The sequence below is a fragment of the Crinia signifera genome, chromosome 8, assembly GCF_055691185.1.
Source record: "Crinia signifera chromosome 8, ASM5569118v1, whole genome shotgun sequence".
Lineage (NCBI taxonomy): Eukaryota > Metazoa > Chordata > Amphibia > Anura > Myobatrachidae > Crinia > Crinia signifera.
In genome coordinates, this window is record NC_139224.1 from 147816514 (window position 1) to 147836092 (window position 19579).

Genomic DNA, 19579 nt, shown 5'->3' on the forward strand with positions numbered 1-19579 from the left:
GATGGGAAGTGTGGGGGTTTGGGTACTTTTTATTGCATCATCCTTAAACCACATCCCCACCTCTCAATGATACATCATCGATCCCTGGACACTCCACTTCACTCGCTTGTGTGTGTACATAAAACCACTGTTTCAAATTGCAACATTATATGTTCTAGGTGATTGTGCAGAGATCTCTGTCAGCCAAGAACCTCTCCCACGCGAAAGGGGGCTCCATTGTTGGAGGTTACCTGAAAATATTGCCCACGTTTTTTGTAGTACTGCCAGGAATGATCAGCAGAGCGCTATATCCAGGTGAGGCTCCTGTGGTTCCTCCATAAGATATCCACAAAAAATTCCTAGTATACTAGAGTATACATGTCCAATAAAGTGATTCTGATTCTGATATTATACTGTGGCATGTCATGATAGCCTCTATTGAAGATGCAGAGTGAGTGGGGTGTATCAGTGGCGTAACTAAATAGTCGTAGGCCCCATAGCAAATGTTTTTAAGGGCCCCCTATTTAGCAACTGATGGTGAAAAATTGATGTAAAACATATTACTTAGACAGTAAAGATGGGCCCCCTTAAGCTCTGGGCCCCATAGCAGCTGCACCCCTTGGAACTATGGTAGTTACGCCCTTGGGGTGTATCATCCTTATTATCACACACATGCGCATAAGTGTGAAGAGAGGCTAATTTTTAGCTTTCACTTATGCAGGCCATGTACAGAAAGGGTGTAGTAGGGTGAATGTGACTCATGCAGACCAGCATTTATCATACCTCCCAACTGTCTCAATTTTCACTTGACAATCCCGTTTTTTGGGGACTGCCCGCTTCCTGCCCTGAGGCGGCAGTGTCCTGTGGTGAGTACCGAGTTGATAGCTTTAAGTGCAACATTTATAATCAATATAATGTTTTATGTGTGGAAATACAGGCCTCAGCAAGACACACACCGTGAATGTAAAAGTTTATTTATCAAAAATAATTATCAGAGTAGATTACATTCTCGTTGGTCTAAACTAGGCACCCAGGGGTTAAAACTACATCACACGCTCGCCCATCCCCGTCAGGAAGGCAGCGGGGAGCGGCTTCCCTGTCCAACTCCACTTCAGGGAGACGGGCAGGGAGTGGGGGCAGCCAGTTGGGGCTGCGGGGGAACTGCGGGGAGGTGCAGGGGACCAGCGGCAGGCGGCAGAGTGCTTCTGTCAGCTGGTGCAAGGCGGTGGTTGGCGATTCTATCGCCAGGAGCAGCTCCATTGGGAGCTGCTCCATCTTTACATTGACAGTCGGTATTCAAGTATCGAGTCGGGTCATTAGTAGTAAAACAGGTGAAATAAATGTTGCCGCCAGCAACTATATATATATATATAATATATATACTGTATGTGTCTCACTTTCTCCACAGATGAAATCGGCTGTGTTGACCCTGAGGAATGCTTTAGATACTGCAAAATTAATGTGAGCTGCTCCAACACGGCTTATCCCAAGCTGGTGATTAGACTCATGCCTGTAGGTGAGATGTGCATTTGTTATCTTTGTTTGCACTATAGAACTTGTGGCTTGTGGTCCGTGGTACAATCTAGTACTCCTCACCAGAGAGCCACTTACCATTACTGTATACCATATGGATGCAATTACCACAATTTGGGGATCCTTGTACAAAGCCTTGGAGAGAAAAAAAAGGGATCAATATGAGGTACCAGCCAATCAGCTCATAACTGTCATGTCACAGGCATATTGGTTGGTAGATTATCTCTCTCCACGTTATCATTCTTCTGACTTATTACATAAAAGTCCCGAAGCCGGCGCCACTTAGCATGTGCAACCCCTGCAGGCAGGGACAGCACCCAGTGGCGTAGCTAGGTTTTGGGCGCCCCCCGCCGTTAGGGGGGGTGCGCCCCCCCTGCCGCCGCCGCCCTGCCAAGCACCCACCCCGCCGCCCATGCAAACCCCCCACCCCCAATCCCCCGCAGCCTTACCTATATCTCGCTGGTCCTGGCGGCTCCGTTCTTCTGCTGAGGACCACCACAAAATGGCCGCCCCCATTCAGCAGACAGTTTCAGAGAACTGTGTGCTATATGGGGGCGGCCATTTTGTAGTGGTCCTCAGCAGAAGAACGGAGCCACCGGGACCAGCGAGATAGGTAAGTCTGCGGGGGATTGGGGGGGGGGGAGTGTAACTATAGCACCGCAGCCCCCGGCGCCCCCACATGCACAGCGCCCCCCTGCAGTGGCGGGGGCTGCAGTGCTATAGTTATGCCGCTGACAGCACCACATTTGCTGCAATGTACGTGGAAAGACACCTGCAGCTGTTGATATCGATAGCTGCAGGTGTCGGAACAGTCAGCACTGCTGTCCATTCATGCATTGCCCCCTGCTAAAATGTTTCCAACAATATATTGGGGTATGTGGGGACAGGCACATTTGATTGGCTCCTATACATAAAGAAGATATGTGCACCTTTAGCCTAATCTACTTGTATATAAAAGAAACAGAATGTCACATAGTCACTGAACACATCTAGCTACACTCATCATCATTGCTGCAGTCGCACCATCCAGATTTCTTAGTACTGCCATAAGAATCTCATGTTAAGGCATACTAAGGCAGGGCTGGGCAACACCGGCCCTCCAGATGTTGATGAACTACACATCCCAGGATGCTTTGCATTAGTTTTGCTATGAGACCATGCTGAAACTGATGCAAGGCATGCTGGGATGTGTAGTTCATCAACATCTGGAGGGCCGGTGTTGCCCAGCCCTGTACTAAGGCATAAGAGGATCCAAATCATTACACTGCTTCACCGCTGGGTGGCGATTTCTCCACTAATGCAAACTTCAGTACAGTGCTCAGTAGCTGCGGATGGATATGGCACTACAAAATACAAAGTACAGGTACTGTAGCAAGGCCTGACAAGCAGCCCAGTGCACAGTTTAGTAAATACAGGTCCCTTTTTAATACATTAATATTGCAGGACAAACTACATTAATCAATTCTACAAGCTCTGAGCGTCATTTTCCACCTGCCTTGCAAATGAAGTATGGGCACAAGGATTGCTTTATAAATTAATAGCTCCAACTTATGGCTGGTGGATGTGGAACAGTGGTTGAGGTGGCACTTAAAATAGCCAGCAGCTCGGAGTAAGGCGATAATCACTACCCTCTACAATAACTATTATTGCTATTTTTATTATTATTCTTTTTTTGTGGTAGAGACACTCACAAAGCATTTCACACAGTTCAGTTTAGGTGTAATGATGTTTGGCTACCCTGCTGAACTCTCTTCATACTGTCACACGCTACTGTAGGCAATTCTGCCCATGCTTTGGCTTTTACAGTTGCTGTACTGTACGCTACTGTATGTCCCCAAACTGCATTGGAAGCTAAACTACCTGATCAGAAGGTGGTAAATAAACCTCTTTTTTTGCAGAAGAGATGCTCGCAAAGCATTTCACACAGTGAGCTCAGGTCAGCACCTCCCCCCATCACTCACTCCTATTCAGACCCACTGAGCCTAAACTCACTGCAAACACTAAGCATGCTATACAGTACTGAGGAGGTCCATGCCTATAGTAAGCTGTGGACACATCTGTCTCAGTGTTAACAAATAATTTTTAAAAGTTTTAACAAAAAATGTAAAAAAAAGTTTATAAAAAGTATACCAAAAAATTATAGTACAGTAATTGTTATGTGTGCTGTTGTGCAGCTGCGTATCCTCATGCCCCATTGTGTCTCTGAGCCTCTTGCCCCATCCCTGTGTGTCCCTTTTAAATAAAACGTTTCCAGTATCGAAAAAAAAAATATAACTTTATTATGCTGGTTGCGTGACAAGTTTCTGGTTCTACCTGTACCATGCAGAATAAAGCATAGCAGCGTTGTTACTCAAGGAGGACATTGGGCTTTGTCCAGATTTGGACTTGCACTTTGTCCATCCCGGAGCTGCTGTCTATGTCTGTCAAGGGACTGTGCTGTGTTCATCAAGGAACTCCAGTGCTGCTAACCCACCTGTTTGGTGTCCATCTGCTCCAGTGTTTTAAAAAGTTAATAAAATGTAAAAAAAATAAAAATCGGTTGTGTATTCTGTTCTTCCGCAAAAAAAGTTTAGCATACATTAAAAGTATAAATCAAAGCATGATTTACATTTCTAGATCCTATGTGTGATCTGTATTCAGTGATCCAGTAGCTGACCACTCTTCTGTAAAGCATGTTATCACTGCTGCCACACTTGTATGCTGAATTTAACATACCGAAAGGTAGTTCTTGCACTATATTACTGTACTGTATTTCATTGGAGACCTCACGCATGCGCAATGGTGATTATCAAAATAAACATCTGGTACTGTACATAAGTAGTTCACTCGCCAACAACTCCATACCCAACACAAAACCTCAGTGTGCCAAGCTGTGGGGTTAGGCTGCAGAGTGGGAGCCTGAGGGATAGTAAAGGGAAGATAAGTTTTTTCCTGTCCCCCTTCAAGATTCAAAGGTTGCATCTAAAGACACAAAGAGCCTGATTCAAAGTTGGATGATATGGCAACATTCTAGATGCTTAGGTGTTTTCAGGTTGTACATGCATCTGAATCGCAATATGCATGTACAAAGACATGGGCATTATGTGTAAAAGGGACACTACTATTGTGGGCATTATGCGTAAAAGGGAAACTACTACTTTGGGCATTATGTGTGGAAAGTACACTTCTAGTACTTTGGACATTATGTGGATAAGGGGCAATACGACTGTGGGCATGGTCTATAAGGGGTACTACTGTGTAGTGTAAACTGAATATGGGACACTGCTGTGTGTTGTGACATGAATAAGTGACTCTACTTTGTGGAGTAATATGAATCAGGGGCACTATGTGCAGTGCAATGTGAATAAGATTGTGCTAGTATGTGGCATAATATGAATTGGGGTACTATTGTTTGGCCACACCCTTCCTTATGAGACAACACCTCTTTTTTGCAGCAAAGATGTGCGCTGTCTCTTTATAAAGTATGAGAGTGATAATTGTAAAGGATTATCCTGTCAAGTGGCACAAATACCTGTACTCGCTTACCCCAAAAAATAAGCTTTGTCGGCCGAGTAACAGTGCATGAAATCTACTGCAGAATAGGAACTCAAAATCAACCCCAAAGTGCCATGCATGTAATTCAGAGTTGACTTGTGTTGGACTCTTTGTGTTTTAGGCTTAAAGGGCTTAATGATCGCAGTGATAATGGCAGCTCTTATGAGTTCCCTCACATCAATCTTCAACAGCGCCAGTACCATCTTCACGCTGGATGTGTGGTCACGTATCCGCAAGAACGCCAAGGATAAAGAGCTTATGATCGTGGGCAGGTGTAGTATGATCTGTATTTATTAGTGTGTGAGATATGATACATTATTTTCAGGATGCCAAACTGGCCCGAATCCAATGCAGGGCAGTACTGACCTCGAGAAAGGGTTTTTACATTGAGTCATCTAGCATTTTAAAAGGACTTTTTAAGCTAGTTCTGAACTTACGAATTTGGGAAACATCTAGGTACAAGACGGGAAGATAAGGGATGATATAAATGATCACATTCATTCTTATTCATTGCTGGACCACAAGTTCCCATAAAAGTATACAGCAGAAAATCAATTTATTGCTATGAAACGCGTCGATAGTGTTATTTTTCAGGGGTATGGCACAATTTTTAATACATACTGTATGGTATTTATTAGTTCATCAAACTGTGACAAACTTGTCCTGAAACATACATGGAAACATGATGGGAGTCATTTGTAGAGCGTACTACAAAACACGATGCTTTAATTGGCTGCCCACTAAGTAATTACTTGCCATTAAATGTGTGAGGCAACGGAAACTTTAAAGTCTCACTGCAAATAAATTACTTAAGTCTAATGAAAACAGATACAGCGCTTGTGGTTTGACTGAAAAAATACTCTAACAACCCAATGATAGGTGTTTACACATTTATTCAAATAAAAACAATCACATATATACAGTGTATATATATATAGTGTATAGAGAATTATCTAGAGAATGTAATTGGGGTGGGGAAGGGTTAAAATAACATATGGATAAAAATATTAGGTCAAAAATTATTAAAGTTCCAGCTCAACATTGAGGCTCCATTGGGATGGTGGACAAGATTTCCATAGTGCAAATAATTGTATAGTTACCAGACTGGTAGGGTAGCAGCTCCCAATGAAGGCGTATGAATACTCCGAAACGCGTTGAGCCAGACCCACCATTGTTCCAGCCTGTTCCCTGCATTTACCAGCTATTTCTATGCTGCTGCCTGCCGCCGGATCTGCTGTGGCCGGGAGTCGTGACTGGACCCGCAGATTTACTAGCCTGGTCCAGCGCTCCTCCGGGCTGGCTCCTTATGTAAAATATACCTTACTAAATGGCCGCCCCCTTAAAGCAGACTGTCTTTGAGGACGCTAGAGGAGGCTGCGGGGGTCTTTACTGGGGGGCCTGACATTTTCCCGTGGGGGGGGGGGGGCAAAATTTTGCCAGCGGGGGCGCATAATTTAATGTTACGCCACGGACAGGGACCAATGGTTTTTAAAGCACATGTGCTTTTCTGCGCATTTCTGCACATGCGCATACGCAGGGTGCGTGCGCCAACGGTGAACATTTTGTTCGCCGGGTGCACGCACCCAACATAGCGGGCAGGGGGCGGAGAGGGTCGTGGGACGCCGGGCAGCCCCATTACCATATGGGAATGCCCAGTGTTTCATGGGTTTTTCCATGATAATATTGGCCATTCTCATTGTAATGAGGTCTTGACGTGGGTGCGGGGGCGCGGACAGCTGACATCACCTTCCACATCTTTCGATGGTCAACGACCATCGAACAATGTGGGTGTTCCCCGCAGCATGAGAATGGATGATTATGTTAAACATCCATTCTCAGCCTGTGCGTTGAAACACACACTGCATGTGGGGGCGGGCGGTCCGGCATTTGCCGGGCAGGGTTTGGTGGACTCGCAAGGCTGCAAATTTATAGCCTTGCGAATCAACCAGAATAACACCCTTAATCATCCCTGTATAAGGCCTCATAATAGCCAATATGTACAAAGTGATCCATAAACAATCAGAGGCAGAACTCATCACTGTCGGACCCCCTCCCTACTATCACAGTGGCGAGTCTCCTGAGCACATGTGGGTCCAGTGCAGCACAAAGTGTATAATTTCCCTAATTCATGTTGTCTTTCAGAGTTTTCATTGTCATACTGGTTGTTATTAGCATCATATGGATCCCTATAATTCAATCCGCTAACAGTGGGCTGCTGTTTGATTACATGCAATCTGTCACCAGCTATCTCTCACCTCCAGTCACCGCAACATTTATCCTGGCTATCTTTACCAAGCGCGTCAATGAACAAGTAAGTGCCTATTGAAACCTTTCAGATAAGCTTACAATACGAATGCCATTATAAAAGCTTACTTCCCAAATCTGCTTTATTGTATGAAAGGCTAAATTTCCACAGTGACCCTCCTCCATCGCCAGTCTTGCCCACCAGTGTCCATATGGAGCCCTAGGCAGGTTTGCAGTCTTATTTTGTTCTCTTCCAGTCCAAAGCTTAGAGAGCCATACATTTCCAGCCAATCAACTCCTAACTGTCATATTACAGACTACACTTAATAAATATCAGGAGCTGATTCGTTGGTACTCATTGTGTCTTTCTCCAGTTCATCTCTCTCCAAGCTTTAGTAAAACTCCACCAGAATTACATCAGCACTAAGCCAATGTCACTTCTATCCATAGAACTAAGCTTCTCAGGTAGAACAAAGCTGAATCCAATGGGATGGGGAGAAACACAGGGTCTGAGTAGATGGCTCTCTCTCCTTAGGGGTTTGTAGCCTCTGATGGAGAGTCAGCGAAAAGCCCGGCTTATTATCCCAGGGAGCTGTAAATTCTGGGACTAAGTAGAATGCTCTGATACCAGAGGTTCCCTGGTGGAGAGTGCCCAGGCGGACGCTTCAGTGAACCCTGGGAAAGTTGGGATGACCCCAAGCCAAAAGGCAGAGGGAAACCCACCTACCTTGGTCACTTAGGGGGTTTAGGGATGGGATCCCTCCGAGCTCCGGCAAGGAGTACTTTTTTGCTCTAACCCTTTCAGTGGTTGAGGAAAGAGGGTCTCTCCGAGCTCTAATGAGGAGGACACATTCACCCTAACGCTTCCTGGGATCGAGGGAAGAGGATCACTCCGAGCATCAGCGAGGAGGAGCCAACCTGATCCCTTTTTTCCCATTCAGGAGGCCTTTTGGCTTTGAGGGGTTAGGGGAGAGGGTCCATGCGTCCTATGCCCCCGGCATGTTTGATTCTCGCACTGGGTGATGAAGCCATGCCCCTCTGAATCCTCCACACCTAAAACACACAGAGATTGTCTTCCCAGTGGGAAACCAGGTTCACAAAATACTCTTCATTTTATTCACGATGAAAGTGCATGAATAATATATAACGTTCACGATCACATTCTCTTAGTCAGATTTACAATGTACACAGAATAGCTCTTTATATACTGTGTACATTGTATGTATGAAAGAGGGAATGAGATTATCAAACGTTGCAGTATATTATTCTTGCACTTTCTATATTCTATATATAAGCAAGAACATTTTATGCAGCCAGGTTCCAGAGTGAGCTGCTGTTCTCTCTGTGTATATATTCCTCCACCTACATATGGAGCCCCGTTCATCTGTGCAGCCGGCGCGATGGAGCCACCCGTCTCACACGGTCGCGCGTCCAGTGCCACAAATGGGGGCGTGCAAGTATCTCACATGCACGCACGCGCGCCTCATTCACAGTGTGCCGAATCGCGCACCGATTCGCGGCTTAGATGGATGTGGCTCTATCTGTATCTCCCTATATTTATTGTAAGGCCACTCCATTACCTGAATTACCCGCGTCACTCGACTCTAGGCTTCTAGTGTAAGATAATGCTGGATGGAGAGAAATGGTGCCCACAGTACCAGCAATCCGCACTGTAGTTATCACACTGGCAGCACAGATCCAAATCCGCATTTAGACCTGATGGGGCCCTAAACAAAGTACTGGTTTGGGCCCCCCATCCCTTTTTTAAATACATTATAGCAGGGGTGGCCACACCTGTCCTCAAAATCTACCAACAGTTCATGTGTCTCAGGCAACCTGTGGATCTATAGTAGGAATGACTGCAGCAAGTTTGAAAATGTGACCGTTGGTAGATCTCGAGGACCGGTGGAGTTATTTCTTGCGGCAGTTGGGGAGTGGACAGTACTGACTTATATTACAGAAAACCGTAAAACACGTTGGCCATAATAATAATAATTAAAAAAAAAAAAACATTGGCCCCTGACAGGTACACATTGGCCCCCACAGGACTATAAATACATTGGGCCCCTGATATGAAAAAAACACACCAACATTGCCCCCAACAGTAAAAATAACACTGGCCCCGGGGTGGAAAAAAACCCAAACACATTATGTATGCGTATCTCATCATTACACCAGTAGTGGTGCCACATCCAGGGTAACAGCAAACATGCCCATTATTCTACACCATGGTTCCTACTTAAAACTAATCATGGAAGATACTCCTCATGTTATATCCTATACATCTCTATCACATTATACCAACAGAGATAACCAACACATTACAACATCAGCAAAGTATCGGCTGTTAGAAATGGATGTACGGTGGCAGACATGGGAGATACTTTGCGGATAGATGGATCTCTCTCCGGCACTTTCAAACTGAGCATGCTTCTGCATCTTTGTTTAGTACATTTAGGAGATCATTAATCTTTTATTGCAGCCAATAGCGGCAAAGGGATATTTATTATCGGGTCTGAGAGCATAATGAATAAATATGTCCCTGCAAAGGAGTATAGTACAGCCAGGAGTGCCAAGAGGGGGTACTAATTAGCTGGCCCCAGGTCTGATGGAGGGGCCTAGTGGGCACCCTGGTCCTCCACCCATTACCTGGAAGTAGGAGCAGCCCAGCACACAGCAGCTCTTCTCTTCAATCTAGCACACACTGCAGTGTGCTGGGCTGCAGTGTGGCCAGGGAGGCGCTTAAAGTACTATTTTTTTCTGTATATTATTTTTAGGGTGCATGGCCATGTCTTTGCAATTAGGCCATGCCCACAGATAAATACCTGGTCCCCGCCAGGCTCTCTGCTGCCCTGAGTACAGCTGGACATGAGCATGTGGCCGTGCACATTTACTTATGACGTGACTCAGTTTTGCTCCCTGATAATGTGCAATTTCTACCCACAGGGGGCCTTCTGGGGCTTAGTCATTGGCCTGGTCGTGGGTGTTATTCGAATGGTTATGGATTTTGTGTATACAGCCCCAAACTGTGGAGAGGTGGACGAGCGACCTTCAGTGCTCAAAGACGTCCATTACTTGTATTTTGCCATCCTTCTGTTTGGGCTGACAGCCATTATCTGCATTGTGATCAGCCTGTGCACTCCAGCCATGCCCGATGAGGAGGTCAGTGCTTGCTGCATCTTTCATGTACGAATGGGAAATGTGGAGATCTAGAATTGTACTAACTACACAGTGTGCAGGACTGCAGCAGAATATTGTGTTATGCACAAATGCAGCTCCCATAGGTTTCTTCCCTGAACACATGGAGGGTCTGATTTGTGTGTACAGGGCAGAGCAGCTGGTCTGAGAGGTACAGTATCTCTTGTAACTATATATAACATAGTGGTGGCAGCTGGCATAATGCCAATGGGTGAAACTCATTTCTGCTTGAAGAGGCACAAACTCCCGCATTGGCCTTATGGATCATTGCATTGGCATAAGGCCTCCGTATGTAATGCAATCCTATGCAAAATGCTATGCGTGACCATGTGCAGGATTGCAGGTTGATACATTAAACACTTTTACTTCCAAGTCCTGCTTACCAGAACTGGATTTAAACCTCATGGGGCCCCAGGCAAGATACCGTGTTGGGGCCCTCCCCCAAACAATCAACACAAGCACTATACTTTTGCAGCTGATTGCAGGTGGCATCGGGACCATGCTCAGTCTACTGATAAATGTTAAGCTGTGTGAATATCAGCATTGCATGCAAATCTCTACCAGACTCTACATCTTTTGGAAGTAGACTGTGTCACATGTAAAGTCACCTGACTGCCCACGGACAGTGGATGAGGCCATTGTGTGGGTCCAAACATTTTTATACTATCAAAGAACATCAGAGGGACTTTCGCAGTGTGGACAGGTCCCTGTGATGTCATGATGTCACGGGGATGTTGCGCAATGCTCCTCTAGTAACGTTTGGATGTCCAGGATACCTTAATGTGGCCCCTTGGTACTTGCTGGTCTCTAGGCAGGTTTACTAGGACCCCTAAAATCCAGATTTTGGAGTTTTATCGCATTTTTCATGTATATCAAGCTTCAGATCCCTCCCAGCACCACCCACAGCACTCTTACTGAGGGCTGTCCTTTCTTGGAACAAAATGGCGACACTTACATCATTATGTACCCAATAAGTGACCGCGGGTATACTTGGTGCAGCGCATACATAGTCTACAGTTGCTTCATGCAGTGCACACGAAGTCTGTTGATAACCTGCTTTAGGACCTTCCTCCAATACAGTATCCGTCCTCTTATATTGACCCATTAATCTGGTGTACTTACACAAAAGGAATAAGATAACATGTGTTGAGTCACAGCTGAATCAGCCATTGACAGAAGTAATTTGTATTCAAACTTCTTCATCTCCTGTAGCTTGGCCGTATGACTTGGTGGACAAGAAAAAGACCCAATAAAAATCTTTACTTAAAAGGTGAACTGGAACCTCCGTCTGACCCCGCTTCCATCTCTGTAGATAGTCCACCGATTGAGAAGGAACCAGGTAACCCACATTCTAATAATCATTCCATTAGGACATTTCTCCAGAGCTATGAGCGTAATCATTTATCATTTTACCAGTATGATTTTATATTGTCCCTATGTTTACACCAACAGCAGGAGGCTTAGTGCCACAAGTTGACGTTATCCAAGGTGATTCATCTGAGCAGACCAACAATGGTGAGTGTAAGGACTTCACACAACCCTAAAGTAAAGGCCCCCATACACTAGGGCGACTTGTCCTTAGGACAAGTCGCCCCCGACTTCCCCCTGAGCTTCCCCGGCTGCTCCCCGGGGGAGCTTGATTAGATTGGCACTTGATGTGCCATTTTTTACATGTGATAAATCGTCTCGATTTATCACATGTAAAAAACCCGGGGAGCAGGGGGGGGCTACAGAGGTGGGAGCTGGTGGGAGCAGGGGGGCTGGGGACGCTGCGGGGGACAGCGTCTTTGCGGCGAGGCGGTAGAGGGAGCAGGGGGGGCTGGGGACGCTGCGGGGGACACAGGCGGCATAGAGCCGGGCAGGGGGAGCAGGCGGGAGCTGTCAGTGCTAGAAAAAAAAAGCCTATACAATGAATCGGCAGCCTGTGATTGGCTGAGCGCTCTCTCAGCCAATTGCTGACTGGCTGAGAGAGCGCTCAGCCAATCACAGGCCGCCCATGCATTGTATAGGCTTTTTTTTTTTTTATTCAATACTGACAGCTCCCGCCGGCTCCCCCTGCCCAGCTCTATGCCGCCTGTGTCCCCTGCAGCGTCCCCAGCCCCCCCTGCTCCCTCTACCGCCACGCCGCCCCACTAGGTCCCAAGTCGGGTGGTCGGACGTGCAGCAGGTCCGACCACCCGACGCAGATCCGATGCGCACGGGACCGCGCATCGGATCTGAGGGGACATCAAAACTAGCCGATTTTGGTCCGATTTCGGCCAGATCCGACTGATCTGGCTGAAATCTGACCAAAATCGGCTAGTGTATGGGGGCCTTAACTCCATCACACTGAACACTATGCACTGTTTTCATTTGTATCCCCTATAGATAACCTTTCTAAATGATTAGCTGTCCTTCTACCTTTAGGTGGAGCGTTAATATTACTACAGGCCTGATTCCAATCTGTTTGGTCCCTGCACCAGGGACCCATGTTAATGCGCTGCGCATATGCGCATGCGCAGGGCACCTTCGGCGACTTGTATAGCCACCGTGGCATTCCCACATGTGGGGCGGGCTGGAGGTGGGCAGGTGATGTTCGCATGCAAACTCCCTGTGTTTCCAAGGCGTACCCACAAAAATGGTGGGTGCGCCCAGAAAACCTCTGCGAATGCAGACGGGCACCTGCCTTCTGGGTCGGTCGGCTGATGCCACATTCTCAGACCCGGACGCTGCAAGTCTAGGGCAGCACAGACTGACTTAGATATGCGAACAGGGTAAAAATCTTTTGATGGTTGGCGACCATGGAATGATTTTGGCCCCGTAAGCTACATATGCAAAACATCCATTGGCAGAGTGGTGGAGATGTGTTGACTACAGCGGGAGTGTGCATCTGGCGTTAGAAGGCTCGCTAAGCAGTGAATATTCACTGCTTAGCGAGTTAATCCGAATCACCCCTATTTGTCTCTACCGCATTTCTGAGTTATTCAATATAAGCTGAGCTTCCGGTTTGGGTCAACCATTGATGATGGACTATTGGTTATGGTTAATAGTTTTTTCATCGATTGGAAGGTCACCTATGGTGTACATTTGTGGCAGAGTCCTAATGCTGGTTACAGTCTACTGTGTGTGGCGTAAATCTAGTGCTAAATCATCCATAGCGTCTAACCAGTAGTTTGATTGATCACTGACAAATCTATAGATAGTTATATCTATTCTAACTTGATTAATGGAAGTAAACAACGGAGCCAATGTCTACAGTACTTTGTCTAAAAATAGTTTTTATACCTATCTCTTAGCCAGCAACAAATCAAATGTAAAATATTCATATATTGTTGCTGATAAGTTGGGAGGTGCACAAGGAGTGGCCCCATGAATTGCATCATTGTGGCCCCACCCCCTATTGTTAAATGGGTAAAACATGGTATTTTGTCTTAGTGGGTGGGTACAAATGCTAGCAAGCCCCCACCCCTTTGGCTTCCCCTCGAGGAGACTCTACTCTCGCGGCAATCCAGGAGTACATACAGAGTTTCAGGAGTATCAGGAGAATCTGTGACAAATGCAGGATTTATAGATGGGTGGGTACTTCTTTACTTTCACGGCGCCACTAGATAGGACAGATAGGATACTAGATAGGATACGATTTTGTATGCGATTTGACATAAGATATCGCATAAGATATAGGATAAGATTTACTATCCATTTCATTACCCCACTATCCACTAGGGCGTGGAGTTGATTTTATATAGCGTGGCGAGCGCAGCGAGCCACCGAGCCCGAAGCGTGGCGAGCGCAGCGAGCCCCGCGAGGGGACACGGAATGTATTTTATGGAATTGCATGCAAATGGCATGCAATATTGGGGACTTGCTTTGAAACAACATCCGTGTCCCCTCGCGGGGCTCGCTGCGATCGCCACGCTTCGGGCTCGGTGGCTCGCTGCGCTCGCCACGCTATATAAAATCAACTCCACGCCCTAGTGGATAGTGGGGTAATGAAATGGATAGTAAATCTTATCCTATATCTTATGCGATATCTTATGTCAAATCGCATACAAAATCGTATCCTATCTAGTATCCTATCTGTCCTATCTAGTGGCGCCGTGAAAGTAAAGAAGTACCGATGGGTGTTTCCAAATGTAATCCAAAATCTCCCATTCTGCAGCACAATGGAGTAAATAGGGGAGTCTGGGGGAGCGGTAACAGCCCTAAAAATTGGTCTTGTTATACACTGGATTCTGTATGGAATACAAGATTTAACAGTACAGATGGTGTATAGCAGGGGTAGACAACTCCAGTCCTAGAGAGCTACCAACAGTTCATGCTTTCCAGACCACCTAGCAGGTGCACAGGTGCACTCTTTACTCACTGCCAAATTACAAAAGATCCACAGGTAGAGATAATTACTTAACTTGTGATTCTGTGAGGAGACCAGGAAATTGTTAACTGTTGGTAGCTCTCGAGGACTGGAGTTGGTCTATAGTATAGGCTGTTTCAAACATTTAAATAAGATAAGTGTTCAGGAAAAGGTTAAACGGTACTTGTTTCCTAGAACGGCCACAACGATTTAGATCGTTGTGGTCGTAAGATAAAAAATCGGATCGATCGCATCGCATGCGATTTGGTCGCATGCGATGCGACCGATCCGACCGACCGATTTTTCACCCGATTTTTTTTTTTTTCACCTGATTATTTTCAATTGCCCCCCCAAATGTTACTAAGTGGGCTAGACCCCACGATAGACGTCAACCCGAAGCGTGGCGAGCGCAGCGAGCCCGCGAGGGGCGGCGGTGCGCGTCCTCCGACCTTTTCATTCCCCTACTATCCACTAGGGCGTGGAGTGAGAATAGAATAGTGTGGCGAGCGCAGCGAGCCACCGAGCCCGAAGCGTGGCGAGCGCAGCGAGCCCCGCGAGGGGACGCGTATAACTTCACAGGTATACGCGTCCCCTCGCGGGGCTCGCTGCGCTCGCCACGCTTCGGGCTCGGTGGCTCGCTGCGCTCGCCACACTATTCTATTCTCACTCCACGCCCTAGTGGATAGTAGGGGAATGAAAAGGTCGGAGGACGCGCACCGCCGCCCCTCGCGGGCTCGCTGCGCTCGCCACGCTTCGGGTTGACGTCTATCGTGGGGTCATGGCGGGCACATAAAAAATGTGAAATGGGTCATATTGGCCCATTTCACCTTTTTTATCATTTTTCACTATGTGAGATGGACTTAATCAAGTCCATCTCATCTTGTGCCATTATAATGGCACAAGACCGACAAGATCCTCCCGATTTCAATGTTAAAAGATTTTTTAACATTGAAGTCTATGGAAAAATCGGGTCAATCGGTCGGTCGCATCGCGGCCGATTTTAATTGGTCGCGACCGACCGATTGACCCGATTTCTGTCAATCAAAGGGAAAAAATTGTAAAAAATCAGCCACATCGTGAGGATCGTGTCCCTTAATTAAGAGCCACGATCACTCACGATTGTGGCCGTTCTAGGAAACAAGTACCGGTTAAACAAATCATAATTAATAAATAAATACACAAACATAATAGAACCAGTACTGCACTTTCTAAGCTCACAATCTCCCACTTCATGGTAAGGCTCCTGTCTCCTGTCTTCCTCCTGGCAGCTGCTCTCTGGTCCAGGCTTAGATCCACACATACAGTAAATGTGGTAGAAGAAGCTGGTACACTAGGCATGTGCAGCAGCTCTGCTCTGTCCCTTACACTGCATGATGTAGTGGCAGCTCTATTGATCATATTATATACCAGTGCTATTGTTGTCATAATTTATGGCACTTGCCTAGAGGATGGGGGTTTCTAGGCAGAAACCCCCCTGCGTTTGCCTATGAGAGTAGGCAAGTTTTATTGTCATTGCAGCTGCATTTTTGTATTTGTAGAAAGTAGAGATCAGCTGGTTCGGTTTTACTTGGATTTACTCGGTTCTTATCGCCAAATTATTGCTATTTTGAATTTTCCTGATTGGTTATCGGCTGTCACGTGTTTAGGATAACCAAAAAGATCCCATTTTGAGATCCGAGTAAATCCTAGTAAAACAGAATCCTGATCATCGCTAGTACAAAGGGTGATCTAAATATTGTGTTATAAATAAATAAACTGTTTCTGTTTATTTTTTCTACACACAGGCATGATAAATGATTAAAAATTAGTTTACTTTTCATCAAATATTTATTATTGATTAGAATATTGGAATTCAATTGATTACGGCAAATTTGACCACAAAAAATTGGTCTGTTTCCCTTTTTATTTGCCCAATGTTTTTATTTTGGACAATTCATTAAATACCTTTTTACCTATAAAATGTACTCACTATTGTGCGAAACACAGATTCTTGGGGCCAAATGTAATAGGGTGAGAGTTTCAGAAAGTGAGAGATTTTGGGAGAGTTTTCCCCTGTTTTTTAAAGCAGCAATCAATTACACTGCAAAACCAGGTTGATTTTGTCATGTTATTGATTGCTGCTTTAAAAAATAGGGGAAAACTCTTCCAAAATGTCTCACTTTCTGAAACTCTCACCCTATTACATTTGGCCCATGTGCTTTCATGATTGTAACTGTGAAAAAACGGCACTTATTGCAGAATTTGTTTCTCCTGCATCCGGGCAGCGGATACAAAGGGGGATATTGAATCCTGGGTCACGACTGTCGGGCTGGCCCAACAGCCGTGACCCTGTCCCGTTCTTGGCTGGCTTGACGAAGAATCGGCAGACAGGTTTCAGTGTCCCGTCTGCCAGACGTCAAAAAGGGGGCGTGGCCACGAGATATTGCTGTGGATCGTCGGGCGACGGCCGTGGATCGCCGGGAATAGTGGCTGGAGATTGAATAGCCAATAAAATCTACGGTACTTGGGTATAATTGAATTACTCCTCTGCAACATGTACAATTCATTATGTTGGTGGTAGTGCATAACGTTGGCACTAACAGTGTATAAATCTTGGTCTTGTGCTCAGCTGCATGTACCTACTGTAGTATGATAAGTTCCATGTCTATCTCTAATCACCAAATGCACCATGTGATTGCAGCCCCCGTAAACCCCTGGTGGAAGACGGTATATTACTGGTTCTGTGGTATATCCATGCAGCCGGTGGCCAAGCTGTCCAGAGAGGAAGAACTGAGGTTACAGCTGAAGCTGACCAGCATTGAGGAAGAGCCGTTCTGGAAAAGAGTGTGTGATATCAACGCTCTCCTCCTCCTCGCTATCAATGTATTTCTCTGGGGGTATTTCGGATAGAGCATCGCAGGCAGAAATAAGAGTTTATAGACGGGATCACATGGAGTCTACCTGTCAGTATTTACAAAACACCTCCAATTTTTGTCCAGGCACTGAGACCTCATGGGGAAAATGCTGGGAGCAGAGCTCATACCTCATAGTGGTAGTAATGTTGGGCATAAACTATATAATTATCTGTCCAATTGGTCCAATATCAGTGGATCCTCCACAGTGTATGCATGTAACCGACCCGAAAATATTGAAATCGGACATGCTGGACTGTCCAGCATGTCCGTCCAATGCGATATATTGATAGGAAAATAGAACAGTTTTGGTTAGGTACTGCGCTGCGGGTAGTCTGACCTTTTTTAATCTCCTAAACAGAATATTAACACAGACTATTATGCCCCTTTAAATGCTGCTGTTCTGTGGGGGATAGCTCGATTCCCCAAATTAATTACCAGAAAGAAACAGAATAGAACTGCGCCATAAAGGGGGAAATAGTACATGCAATTTATTTATGTACCGATAAAAAACACATATAAAACATACACAGAATAATATAACACAATTTTAAAGAAAAAATAATATAATTGATATTACATAAAAAAAGTATATAGGGGGAAGGTTTAGGTAAAAAATTATTGCACAACCGGTCGTGTCAGGTTAGTGGATTAAAACCAAATAATTTTTGCTTCCCTTTTACTTGTTGCGGTCACATTAGTATATTAGTTGTAGTTAAATTGTTGGTTACGTAACAGTCTTTGTTTGGATTAGTGAATATAACTGTCCAGGTTTTTGTGTCTGGCCAGACAATATTGTATTGGGGTACCTTACAGCTGCCACCTGTAATTCCTCCGGGCTCCCAGTGGATGGTGCTGAATCACCTTACTTGGTCCAACTTTATCTGGAGTCTCCTTCGGACTGGTGGTCTGGTTGTAAACTGCGTGGTATCCCCTGTGGTGCAAAAAGAATTATTTGATGATCCAACGCGTTTCCCCGCCTCCAATAACGGTCTCAGCGGCTTTATCAAGGAAAAAGAAAAGGAAGAGGCGACTCTTCCTTTTCTTTTTCCTTGATAAAGCCGCTGAGACCGTTATCGGAGGCGGGGAAACGCGTTGGTTCATCAAATAATTCTTTTTGCACCACAGGGGATACCACGCAGTTTACAACCAGACCACCAGCCCGAAGGAGACTCCAGATAAAGTTGGACCAAGTAAGGTGATTCAGCACCATCCACTGGGAGCCCGGAGGAATTACAGGTGGCAGCTGTAAGGTACCCCAATACAATATTGTCTGGCCAGACACAAAAACCTGGACAGTTATATTCACTAATCCAAACAAAGACTGTTGCGATATATTGATGATGCAAGTCAGCCGCCACCGGCAGTGTATGGCTGACTGTTGGGCATTTACCTTGTTCCTACATATGGGGAGGAACCCAGATATCATGTGGCCATATCTCACAGTGTATAAGCCGCCTAAAAGTGTCCGCAACTAGTCAGGATTGGGTGTTAATAGTTGCATGCGAATGGCTGGGGCAAGGGTAATCGAAGATATATCTGCAACAGACGGCTCAATGGTCACCAAAGACCTTCTCATTGCCAAATCCAGTGGCCACTTCTCGTCATATTATGAGTGGGATGCAGCAAACCTCTGTGTATTTGTACTGATGGTTTACCTCTTGTGCCAATAACCTTTTCTGTTACTACATCTGATTCCACCCTTTACCTATCTGTGTCCTTCAAATGTCTGTCATTGGACCTCTGCTCTTATCTTATTACACCCTCCTTCAATAGAAACCTCATTAGCTTCTTTGGTCCCCAATAAAACTTTCACACTGATGACTCTCAAATATACCAAAAATATCTGCCCCTCCATATCCTCTTGTTA

At 45.6% G+C, this 19579-nt stretch overlaps 1 protein-coding gene across 1 annotated transcript in view; it reads left to right on the top strand.

Annotated features, from left to right (window-relative positions):
- The window catches only part of SLC5A9 (solute carrier family 5 member 9), a 40337-nt gene extending 22343 nt beyond the window's left edge, over positions 1–17994 (top strand). Inside the window, exons 8-15 of the mRNA XM_083158100.1 lie at positions 159–294; positions 1388–1495; positions 5168–5318; positions 7189–7357; positions 10237–10452; positions 11701–11827; positions 11941–12009; positions 17499–17994. Of these exons, the coding sequence (XP_083014226.1) occupies positions 159–294; positions 1388–1495; positions 5168–5318; positions 7189–7357; positions 10237–10452; positions 11701–11827; positions 11941–12009; positions 17499–17707 (1185 nt within the window). The 3' untranslated portion in view covers positions 17708–17994. The remainder of the gene's footprint in view (positions 1–158; positions 295–1387; positions 1496–5167; positions 5319–7188; positions 7358–10236; positions 10453–11700; positions 11828–11940; positions 12010–17498) is intronic.
- The last annotated feature ends 1585 nt before the right edge of the window (positions 17995–19579 follow it).